The 12,785-nt window shown below is 42.7% G+C and overlaps 1 protein-coding gene across 3 annotated transcripts in view; it reads left to right on the top strand.

Annotated features, from left to right (window-relative positions):
- Window positions 1-12,785, top strand: part of RCBTB2 (RCC1 and BTB domain containing protein 2) — a 107,381-nt gene that overhangs the window by 56,239 nt on the left and 38,357 nt on the right. For all 3 annotated transcript variants that reach the window (XM_073580237.1, XM_073580239.1, XM_073580238.1), the window contains 2 exons: window positions 6,116-6,223; window positions 7,438-7,580. In XM_073580237.1, the coding sequence (XP_073436338.1) occupies window positions 6,116-6,223; window positions 7,438-7,580 (251 nt within the window). The remainder of the gene's footprint in view (window positions 1-6,115; window positions 6,224-7,437; window positions 7,581-12,785) is intronic.

Genomic DNA, 12,785 nt, shown 5'->3' on the forward strand with positions numbered 1-12,785 from the left:
GCACCTGGCTTCCCTAACTCACGGCTCCCATATCTTACTGATGTCCCTGAAGGCAAGTGGGCCCACCCGTTCATTCAGGGTTACGACACTTGCCCGGCTGTTCCAGTGATGATGTCTTGTTTCACAGTAAGAAGCTGCGGAGACAGAAGCAGAGTGCCGACTACCATGGATTCATGACTTCTTCAGAGGACAGCGCTGCCACGTGATACTGCCCTGTTCCAGGGATGGCAATAAATGCTGCGGGGAAGTGAGTGCAGCCCCAGCCTCCTGCTCCTGTGATGCCTTGTTTGAGACTCCTCATTTGGGATTAGCAGGACAGGGAGATGTGTGCAGCATTTTATTATAAAGTAAATGACAAAAGTACATACAGCTCTATTGCAAGCCAATGTGAGTAACACTGGACTAGGAAGAGCGCACAGAGCTGTCGTCATAGTCACGCTCTGCCTGTTAGGGGCAGTATTTGGCTGCTTTTGAGCTAGAGGCTGTCATTCTTCTCCAATAGTAACATACTGTATAAAATCTTATTGCCCAGCATGTTTACTTAAGAGTTGTGGCCCTGCAGAGGCTGTCTGAGATCTCTTCTGCAGGTCTGAATACTTCTTATTCTGTCTGCTACTGTGTTTTATATATGCAATTTATTGAGTAAAGCTCTGTCAAAGGAATTGTCTCAATCACACAGGATAGGCTAGAAATGTGTGATATTTTATTTTTCCTAGGGTCCAAATGCTGGGACTCCTACAATCTCGCTGGGTCCCAAAGTCTCTTGTGTGAATAAAGCGTTTTGAACGCATGCATGAACCTTTCTCCATTAATTGCCTGTAGACGTTGTAGACATTATGGAGTCTGTAACGCACGTGCTCTAAAACTCTTCGTTCATGCAGAGGACTTTGGGACGTTTATTCTAAGGATCACTGAGGACCTTTGCTGGGACATCTTGCAGCCATAATTTTTATTATTGGTGTCTGTCTTTGATATGTTGACTGTGGGGCAATCAGCTTAAATCTTTGATTTGTATAAAGTGTGAAAGTGTTATTTTCCCAAGACATCCCTCATGATAGCATGACATTAGGTAGTCCTTCTCATCCTCTAGGGACAGGAAACCCGAGAGGTTAAAACACCCCCACTCATCCACCTCACCACCCGTGTTCTTCATCTGTCCCGCTTGTGACAGGAAAGAGAGGAGTGGTCAATGAGGCAAAGACTTACCTGGGAGCTCAGGGGTATCGGGTGGGGGGGGTGGTCAATCTCTTACCTTCCCTCTATGAAGAGGCTTTGGGCTGATGCCTCACTGGGCGAGGGTTTCTCAGTCAGGCCAGTTGAGCAGGAGGTGTCTCTGCCGCTTCCCTCTGCGGAGGACTCTCTGCATCACGCTGCATCCCCTTGGCGCACATATGGTGACGCACTCGGCATGCTTTCCAAGGTTGAATGCATTTCCAGTTTCGAGGGGAACTTAGAAATTGGATGATGCAGTGTGCGTTTCAGCATGAAACGCAAGGGATGATGGGCAGTGAACATTCCAAACACCAAGGATAAGGTAAGACCCTATAAAAGGGTTGTGGCAGGTGCAGTTGGTGTGCACAGTCTGACCATGGATGTTAATCCAGTTTGCTCAGACTCTGTCCTAACAATCCTTGGGCAGTTTAAGTTGGCCCTAATAAACTTTTATTTTATTTAGAGGGTTTTAAAGTATAGGTCTCCTGTCTCTTTAAATTTGACAGAGGAGCCCCTTTAGGATTTGGTCCTTTCTCACAGAGAAAGCCAAAGCGATGCCCGACATATAATGCCAGATTGTCATGTACATATACAATCTGCACATAACTTTTTTTTTTTTTTTTTATCAAAGGTCCTTAAAGAGGGACAGACCTCATTTATGGCCAACATGCATTCCATGATCAGAGAAGACGTCCAGAGGGCGGTCTCTAGTCTCATCAGATGGTTCAGAGCACATCTGGTCACTAAAGGGCTTGATGGGAGATGGAGGAATCGTCCGAGAAAGAAGCGTGTTCGTTTTACTCTGATCAGGACCTAGAAGGCAAGAAAAATACCCCCCAAGATGCCCTCAGAGGAGAGAAAGAAGTATCATTTTTCATCCAAGAGCACTATTTGTTACAAGCAGTGCGAAGTACAATGAGGATTGAAGATACTCATGTGGCGCACTCAATTCAGGATGAGATGTTCGGGGCACTGAGGACCCAGAGTAACCGAAGGTTCCCAGTCAACGAGTATATAAAGGCCATGATTATGGAAGAATGGGAAGATACAGAAAAGATGCTCATCATTCCCAGAGATTTTAAAGCTAGTCTTCCCTTAGACTCAGAGGAAGTCAAAGTTTGGGAAGAGATCCCAAACTTTGAACATTCCTATTGCTAGAGTGGCAAAGAAAACCTCAGTCCCCTTTGAAGATTCATTGTGTTTCTGAGATGCTATTGATAGAAAGGCTGAGAGGTTGCTAAAAAGGAGCTGGGAGCTGCCATTGTTAGAGCCAACATAGCCACCATCTCCTTAGCTAGGTCTATGAGCTGATAGCCCAATTAAAATCCAACACTCGCAGAGGAATTATGTTAGAATCCCAGCCTATATTATTGGGCGCTTCGTCGGAATCTGTGAGATTTGCAGCCAGAAGCAATGTCTTGCCTAATTCAGTGAAGACAAGATGGGCCTTCTGGTTAAAAACGTGGTCAGGGGATAGTCCCTTAAAAAATAAGCTCTGTTCCATCCCATTTTCAAGATTAGATGTGTTCGGTCCCGTATTAGATTAAATACTGTAGAGGGCCTCTGACAATTAAAATGGTTTTCCTAAAGAGAAACCTAGGAGACATCACTCCTTTCAAGGATCCCGTCTATCCCAGAGACAGGATTTCAAGGGAAACGGTAAAAAAGGAAGGTGGAGTTGAGGGAAGGCTTTGTTTTTTCCTGAAGGGTTGGCGGGCCATTTCCGAATTTACCCAGCACTCCACCCCCCCCCCCCCCCGCAAAGGTTTTGCTTCACTGTACCTCAATGTTCATCCTCCATAACCCCTTAACGTCCAATGATGGGCAGAGTCCGTCACACCTCCTTCTGTTTGATGGGGGCTTCGGCGATGAGCCAGCACCTTTTCTGGCACATGACAGCTGATCTGATCAGGTGACATGTGCCCCTAACAGCTGCAGTTAGAATTGCGATCTACCCACAGCTATTAACAAGATAAATGCCTCTGTCAATCTCTGACAGTTTCTGGCAGGAAGCGTCATTACCTCCTCCCATCGGCGCCTGTGTCACATGACCGCAGGTCACCGATGGGTTGGCATGACAACCGGGGATCAGCAGGAGACCCCTGTGGTTGCCATAGCCAGATAGCGATGAGGGCAGCCCTGCTCTCTATGTAGGACAAGAGATCGGATGATCGCAGCTTCTAGTCTTCCATGGTGACTATTGAAGCAAGTATAAAATGAAAAAAAAATGTTTTTAAAAACATTAAAATTTTTATATATATATATATATATATATATATATATATATATATATATAATGTGTGTGTGCGTGTATGTGTATATATATATATATATATATATATATATATATATATGTGTGTGTATATATATATATATATATATATATATATATATATATATATATATATATATATATATATATATATATATATATATATATATATATGTATGTATATATATAGTGTGTATGTATATATATGTAACAAATCACCCCTCCTTAAGCCCCATTAAAAATAAAACAATAAAAAAATCAAATATACACATTCGGTATTGCCGCTTTCAGAATCGCCCGATCTATCAATATATAAAAAGAATCAATCCAATTGGTAAACGATGTAGCAAAAAAAAATCAAGACGCCAGAATTGAGTGTGTTTTTTTTTTTTTTTTTTTGTCGCTGCAGCATTGCAATAACGGGCAATCAAAAGATTGTATACACATCAAAATGGTATCAGTAAAAGCATCAGATCAGCGCACAAAAAAATAAGCCCTCCCACGGCCCCAGATCCCGAAAAATGGAGTCGCTACAGGTCTCGGAAAATGGCAACTTTTTTTTTTTTTTTTTTGTTTAACAAATTTTGGAATTTTTTTTACACCACTTAAATAAAAAAAAACCTGTTTGGTGTCTGTCAACTCGTAATAGCCTGGAGAATCATAATGGCAGGTCAGTTTTAGCATTCAGTGAACATGGTAAAAAAAATCCAAAAAACAATTGAGGAATTGCACTTTTTTTTTTTTTTTTGCAATTTCACCACATTTGGAATTTGTTTTCCGGTACATGGTATGGTAAAATTAATGGTGCCATTCAAAAGTACAACTCGTCCTGCAAAAAAACAAGCCCTCACATGGCCATATTGATGAAAAAATAAAAAATTATGGCCATGGGAAGAAGTGGATCAAAAAAATGGAAGCGCAAAAATGGAAATGCTCCAGTCCTTAAGGGGTTAAAAAGACTCCTGGGAGATGCCATGGATCTACCAGAGTCTGGCACAGTCATTCCAGTACCTCCTTTGGAAACGGGTCAGGGCCACTATTCCTCTCTCTTCTCCATAAAGAAACCTTCAGGAATATTCTGCACCATTATTAATCTAAAGCCCGTAAATCAGTGGAAAAATTCAAAATGAAGATTATAAAATCAACTATCCCTCTAATAGGGAGGGATTCAGTAATGTGCATATTAAACCTAAAAGTGCCTTTTTTTTTTTTTTTTTTTTTTCTTTCTTCCCTCTTTGAACTACCACCATGGCACCTAAATCTGGTACTAGGTGCTTTGTGTAAGCCTCCCTTTTGAGCCTCAGGAGAGGTCAATATCAGATTACTTTTCATGAAAATGGCATTCCTAGTAGCAGTAACTTCAGCAAAGCGAGTGGAAGAGATCCAGGCTTTATCAGTGAAAGACCCTTACCTGCGTATTCTGGACTATTGGATAGTACTCTGGCTTGACCTGTCTGTGTTTTTTTTTTTTTTTTTTTCTTTCTTCCAAAAGTGGTATACAATGCAAACCTAAACCAGGAGATCGTCTCATTCATTGGGTGTTGACAAAAAGGAGGGTAGAATGGAGAGATCATTACATGCACTGTTGTTGATGTAAGGAGGTTGGTGATATTTTATGTGGAAGCTACAGGACCCTGGAGACAGAACTCAAACCTGTTTGTTCAGTACTCCGGCAGAAACAAGGGCAGAAAAGCCTCAAAAATTACTTTAGCCTGGTGGATCACTTCGACCATATCCCTGACATATGAAACTGAAGGAAAAGACCCCCCATTTGACTTTAGACGGAAGTTGCCCACATGCAATGTGCCTTACTGACCCGACAGGGCAGCAGCCTTTGTGGGCTAGATCTGTAGGGCCGCGACCTAGTCTAGTTTAGGCACATTCTGAGGGCATATCATTGGGTCAACAGTTAGCCTATGGAAGAAGAGTCCTTCAGGCAGTGGTCACACCCTAGAATCCATTTATTTGGTAGTTCTCCTTGTTGTGCTGTCATGAGGGACATCCTGGGAAAATAGCAATTGGTCCTACCGGTAATTGCATTTCCTGGAGTCCATCATGACAGCATCCTTACATTCCCTCCCTTTGAACTCCTTGTACTTTTCTGAAGTTAATATTTGTGTGAGATAAAATGGAGTTCCATCCTGGTGTGGTGATTGGTAAAACACCTGCGGGTGAGGTGGAGGCTGGGGGGTGCTTCTTACCTCTAGTGTGCTTCCTGTCGCTAGAGGATGAAAAGAATGACTTCCTGTTGTCATGATGGACTCCTGGAAATACAATTACTGTTGTGATTTAAAAAAAAAATAAAAATAAAATAGGAATTAACCCTATGTCCTATAATCTTGACTCTTCAGTTTCTCTTACATATGTCATAAGTATGCTGATAATTTCCTCTCCCACTGTATGTACAGAAGATTTGTGACTAATGTAATAAACTTGGGGAAATTTACAGAGTGTAATAAACTGTAAATTCCCTAGCGAGAATAATGTGTCTGCACTTGCACTGTCCATGCTTCCTTAGCATCTGGCATTTGTTGCAGGCTGATTATAATGCAGTGATGGCACAAGCTGCTTTATTCCAGGCTCTGCCAGTAATCAAACATAATACTGTATTTGTCTTTCTTATTTGATAAGGTTTATGCGTGGGGCTACAACGGAAATGGACAGCTAGGGTTGGGAAGCAGTGGAAACCAGCCAACGCCGTGCAGAATAGCTACTCTTCAAGGTGTCCGCGTGGAACAGGTGTGTTTACTCAATGATTTACTGCAAAGGATTGGTGTCTCTACAACATAATCAGTAATATAACCCATGTTATTAGTCACTGTAAAACTTGCTACAAGAGTTTGGTATTTGGAAGAGAAGGCAGAGACATGTAGACTAAATGAACCCCCACCCGCCTTCCTCATATATTTTAGGCTACTTTCAGACTTGCGTTAGGAGGCGCAGTGCAGGGCCGCTACTAAGCTCCGGCCACGCCTCATCTGGTCAGCTCCTTCTCTGGGCGCATGATGCTGCATGCGACCAGCGTACCCTATATTTAGTGTTGGGTACGCTGGCCGTGCTCTGGTGTGGTTTTGCTGGCGCATGCGCCCTTTTTGCGCTGCACCGAGCACACAAAAATGTTTCCCTTAAACCACTCGAGTGTTGCTTTAGCAGTGTGCTTTGGGTTGTTGTCTTGTTGGAAAATGAAACTTTGTCCCAGTCTCAAATTTCTAATCTCTGACAGACTGAAATAGATTTTGCTCAAGATTATCCCTGTATTTAACACCATCAGTCTTCCCCTTGACTTGGACCATTTTCCTTGTCTCTGCTGCCAAAAAACATCCCCACAGCATGATGCTGCCACCCCCATGTTTCATGGGGATATGTGTTCTTGGGGTGATGAGCTGCGTTGGTTTGACGCCAAGGCATTTACTTTGGTGACCAAAAGTTCTATTTTGGTCTCATCTGACCACATCACCTTCCTTCATGCATTTGGGCAGTTTCCCACATGTCTTTTGGCAAACTTAAAATGAGCCTTACAGTTTTTTTGTAAGTAAAGGCTTTTTTTGTGCCCACCTCTATGGAGTGTATGGCTTATTGTGGTCGTTTAGACAGATCCTCCAGTCTTTGGAACGCTGCAGCTCCTTCAGTGTTAACTTTTGGGCTCTGTGCTGCCTCTCTAATTAATGCCATCCTTGTCCATGCCGAGGCATTTGGTGGGTGTCCCTCTCTTGGCAGGTTTTGTTATGGTACCATGTTCTTTCCATTTGATGATAATCACTTTGGTGGTGCTTCGAGGATCATGAGAGATTGGGATGTTTTTTAAAAACCCTGACTTGTACTTCTCGACAACTTTGTCCCTAACTTGTTTGGTTAGCGGTGCATTGGCAGTGGGAATGGTCTGTAGAGTGTACGTCGTCTCAAAGTCATTGTTATACATATTGCTTTGTATTGCTATCCGTTGTCTCTTTCAGGTTGTGTGTGGCTATGCACACACTCTGGCAGTGACAGATGAAGGTGTAATGTACGCTTGGGGAGCCAACTCTTATGGCCAGTTGGGAACAGGAAATAAAAGTAATCAGTCCTACCCTGTTCAAATATGTGTGGAAAAAGAAAGGTAGGTGTATGTAAGCTTAAGCAGTAATTGGTGTTGATCTAAAAAAGTATATAATTTATTGCAAAAAATGTCTGTAACAAAGTTACTTTGCAAGCTGACACACAGGGCTGCAAGAAGCTTAGAAATTAATTATATTTCCTCGCAACTTCTTTAATCCAAATTACAATCCTTAGCTCTAATTGCTCCTATTGGAGCCATGGAAGATCCACAGATTTCTAATGTATCAGATATATTTTGCCTTATGGTGTCTTATTCTGTCAATCATTTTAATATTCATTGTTGGGAACAAGTTCAAAGTGTAAAAACATGTCCGACTTTTAAGGGTATGCTCAGAGGATCCGTAAACGCTGCGGGTTAGATGCTGTGTACTTGTGCAGTTTCCAACCCGCAGTGTCCAGATGTTACAGAATAGTGGATCGGATTTCAAGAAATCCCATGCCCACTGTGCGACCAGAGACGCCCTGCGACTTACCCGCGGACATGGACGTCTCTCCAGACCGCAGCATGTCAATTTCTCTTGCGGGGATGCGAGCCTCCGCCAGAAAAATTTCACCTGCGCAATGTATTGGACGCGGTGAATCTGCACTATTCAGTGAACACATGCGGATTCACCTGCGTTCAATAGATGGCAGCTCTTTGGAAGCAGCGAGCATGCACTGCGTCCAAAGCGCTGCCACTTTTGAATCATCTGCACAATACCGTAAGAAGAAACCGAATCAGGACAAATACACAGAGGTTCATATGGCTGAAAGGAAATGGCTGTCCCAACTGAAGACCAGAATCTGCTGTACTTGGGAGACACTGCTCAGTTACACCGAAAGAGCCTAAAGCATGCTTAACTTTTATTTAATTTTTTTTTTTTTTTTTTTTTGCTAGGTGGACCCTTCATCTTAAGTGCGGTGAGCTGTTAATGTTGCACATTTTTGCTGCACCAAAAAAGAGTGTCTTATAGTTCCAGTGGATAAGGTTACAGAGATCTCATGCCCACTTTTTTTTTTTTTTGTGCTGCGTAAACTGACTTACAGTGCGTATTTGAAATCCCTACCATGCCAATTTATCTTGTGGGTGTACTGTGTTTTTATGTGTGGATTTTCCCCATAGACTTGCATTAGACATTCATAATCCACAGGTAAAAAATAATACACAAATGTTTAGTGCAGTTCCACTTTGGAAACTTCATAAAACCACGTGTAATTCGCACTTCGCCGTATCAAAGTTTTATCAAGACGAAATGTCAGGAAGTATCAGAAACAAAGCGGTTTTATTTAAAACATGACATGCTAAAAAGAAACAAGAACCACAGTGTCCACCACTTGAAAAACTTCTCATTCCCCACGCTTGGACCACATAAAACAATAACGCTTATACTCCCCTCCTGTGCTGGCGCCATTCCCACGGTGTCTGCACTCTCTATCCCTGGAGCTCCCTTGCTCTTGTGACACGTGATTCCAGTGCCCAGTCAGCGCTGGCGTCACTGTCCCACCTCCTGTTGAATTGAGCTGTCGGAGATCAGGTACATTCCGCACTTCCTCTTATGTTCAATCCATACGAAGGCGGGGACAGTGATGCCACATGTCACAACAACCACACAATAGCCTTGGGAGAACGAGTGCCGACACTGCGGGAACAGCGCCGGCACGGCAGGGTAGTATAAGCTTTATTATTTGACGGGGGGCTAAAAATTTTGATGAAGAAGGGGATGTCCTAGTAGTGGACAACCCCTTTAATAAAGTGATGAAAAAGCAAGTAGTCAAACTTGCCTAATATGTGCAGTAATGATGCAGAATATCTGCAAAATCTGAAATGCCCCAAATACTCCCCATAGGAACGTTAACCTAGGGTTTGTCTGACTGTGATCAAAGACAGTCAGTGGCTCAATGCTTATCATTCTAGTGTCACAGCTGTGGGGCATATTCACTGGAATGATAAGTGATGATGTGGTGTTCTTCAGGCACTGACACCAGGCACTGGCTCCTGTGGGTTACGTCACTGGAATGGGGACATCCCTGAAATCATTCTAAGACTAGAAGTACAGGTGCTTCTCACAAAATTAGAATATAATCAAAAGGTTAATTTATTTCAGTTCTTCAATACAAAAAGTGAATCTCATACAGTTAGGTCCCTATATATTTGGACAGAGACAACATTTTTCTAATTTTGGTTCTAGACTAATTACCACAATCAATTTTAAACAAAACAATTCAGATGCAGTTGAAGTTCAGACTTTCAGCTTTCATTTGAGGGTATCCACATTAAAACTAGATGAAGGGTTTAGGAGTTTCAGCTCCTTAACATGTGCCACCCTGTTTTAAAGGGACCAAAAGTAATTGGACAGACTAAATAATTGTAACTAAAATGTTCATTTCTAGTACTTGGTTGAAAACCTTTTGTTGGCAATGACTGCCTGAAGTCTTGAACACATGGACATCACCAGATGCTGTGTTTCCTCCTTTTTGATGCTCTACCAGGCCTTCACTGCGGTGGTTTTCAGTTGCTGTTTGTTTGTGGGCCTTTCTGTCTGAAGTTTAGTCTTTAACAAGTGAAATGCATTCTCAATTGGGATGAGATCAGGTGACTGACTTGGCCATTCAAGAATATTCCACTTCTTTGCTTTAACCCCTTTCTGTCATGTGACATACTATCCTGTCCATGTGCCCAGGGACTTAATTCCCAGGGACGGGATAGTACATCACAGTGATCAGCGGCGCCCACGTGGTGAGCGCCGCTGATCGCGGCCGGGTGTCAGCTGATTATCACAGCTGACAACCCGGCACAATGTGTCAGGGGCGGTCACGGACCGCCCCCGACACGTTAACTCCTTGCACACCACAATCAAACACAATCGCGGTGTACCGGGGGTTAAAGGGAAGCATCGGCAGGGAGGGGGCTCCCTCCGTGCTTCCCTGAGCCCCCCACAGCAGCGCAGTGTGCAGCGCTGCTGCGGGGGGGCTCCATCCCTGCAGGTCTCCGAATCCAAGATCGTGATGGGGACCTTCAGGGGCCTGCAGGGAGCTGGCTTCCTCATGCATGCAAAGCGCAGGAAAGGAGGAAGCCTTGTGCAGTGCCTGTGACAGATCGCTGATCTGTCACAGTGATCTGTGATGTGACAGATCAGCGATCTGTCACAGGGCAGTGATGTCCCACCTGGGACAATGTAATCAAGTAAAAAAAAGTGTAAAAATAATTTTTGAAAAATCGCTAAATTAAAAAAAAAAAATATTCCCTAATTCATTTTTTTTTTTTTTCAATAAAAAAAACAAACAAAAGTACACCTATTTGGTATCGCCGCGTCCGTAACGACCCGCCCTATAAAACTGTCCCATTAGTTAACCCCTTTAGCGAACCCCTTAAAAAATAAAAATAAAAAACGAAGCAAAAAATAATGATTTATTATCATACTGTCGAACAAAAAGTGCAATAATGCGCGATCAAAAAGACGCATATAAATATGCATGGTACCGCTGAAAACGTCATCTTGTCCCGCAAAAAAACGAGCTGCCATACATCAATGTCATCAATGAAAAAATAAGTTATAGCTCGCAGAATAAAGCGATGCAAAAATAATTTAATATAAAATTGTTTTCATTGCATAAAAGCGCCAAAACATAAAAAAAAAGACCTAAATGAGGTATCGCTGTAACCGTACTGGCCCGAAGAATAAAAGGGCTTTATCGATTTTACCGCACGCGGAACGGTGTAAATGCACCCCCCAAATGAAATTCATGAAATGCTGGTTTTTGTTCATTCTGCGTCCCAAAAATCGGAATAAAAAGCGATCAAAAGATGTCACGTGCCCGAACATGATACCAATAAAAGCGTCAACTCGTCCCGCAAAAAATAAGACCTCACATGACTCAGTGGGTCAAAATATGGAAAAATTATAGCTCTCAATATGTGGTGATGCAAAAACTATTTTTACAATTAAAAAGCGTCTTTTAGCGTGTGACAGCTGCCAAATATAAAAACCGCCATAAATAGTCAATCAAACCCCCCCGTTATCACCCCCTTAGTTAGGGAAAAATAATAAAATAAAAATGTATTTCCATTTTCCCATTAGGGTTAGGGCTGAAATTAGGGTTAGGGGTGTGTTGCGGTTAGGGTTGGAGTTATAATTGGGGGGTTTCCACTGTATGGGCACACCAGGTGCTCTCCAAATGCAACATGGCGTCTGATCTCAATTCCAGCCAATTCTGTGTTGAAAAAGTCAAATGGTGCTCCTTCCCTTCCAAGCTCTGCCATGCGCCCAAACAGTGTTTTACCCACACATATAGGGTGTCGGCGTACTCGGGACAAATTGCAAAACAACTTTTGGGGTCCAATTTCTCCTTTTACCCTTAGGAAAATAAAAAAAATTGGGGGCAAAAATATCATTTTTGTGGAAAAAAATTGATTTTATTTTCACGCCTGGGCGTTTATAAACTTCTGTGAAGCACTTGGGGGTTCAAAGTGCTCACTACACATCTAGATAAGTTCCGTGGGAGGTCTAGTTTCCCAAATGGGGCCACTTGTGGGGAGTTTCAATAGTTTAGGTACATCAGAGGCTCTCCAAACGCACATGACACCCGCAGACCATTCCATCAAAGTCTGCATTCCAAAACGTTACTACTTCCCTTCCGAGCCCCGACGTGTGCCCATACAGTAGTTTTCTCCCACATATTGGGTATCAGCGTACTCAGGACAAATTGGACAACAACTTTTGGGGTCCAATTTCTCCTGGTACCCTTGGGAAAATAAAAAATTTGGTGACTAAAAGATCAGGTTTGTGGAAAAAATACGATTTTCTTTTTTTTTTTTATTTTCACGTCCGGTCGTTATAAACTTCTGTGAAGCACTGGGGGGGGGTTCAAAGTGCTCACCACACATCTAGATAAGTTCCTTGGGGGATCTAGTTTCCAAAATGGTGTAATTTGTGTGTGGTTTTCACTGTTTTGGTACATCAGGGGCTTTCCAAACGCGACATGGTGTCCGATCTCAATTCCAGCCAAAAACGTCAAATGGCGCTGCTTCCCTTCCGAGCTCTGCCACATGCGCTCAAATAGTGGTTTACCCCCACATCTGGGGTATCAGCGTACTCGGGACAAATTGCACAATAACTTTTAGGGTCCTGTTACCCTTGGAAAAATAAGAATTGAGGGTGAAAAGATCATTTTTGTGGAAAAAATGATTTTTTTTAATTGTACGGCTGTAAACTTCTGTGAAGCCCTT

This window comes from Dendrobates tinctorius, unplaced genomic scaffold (genome assembly GCF_039654945.1).
Source record: "Dendrobates tinctorius isolate UK_male_01 unplaced genomic scaffold, ASM3965494v1 ptg000064l, whole genome shotgun sequence".
Taxonomy (NCBI): domain Eukaryota; kingdom Metazoa; phylum Chordata; class Amphibia; order Anura; family Dendrobatidae; genus Dendrobates; species Dendrobates tinctorius.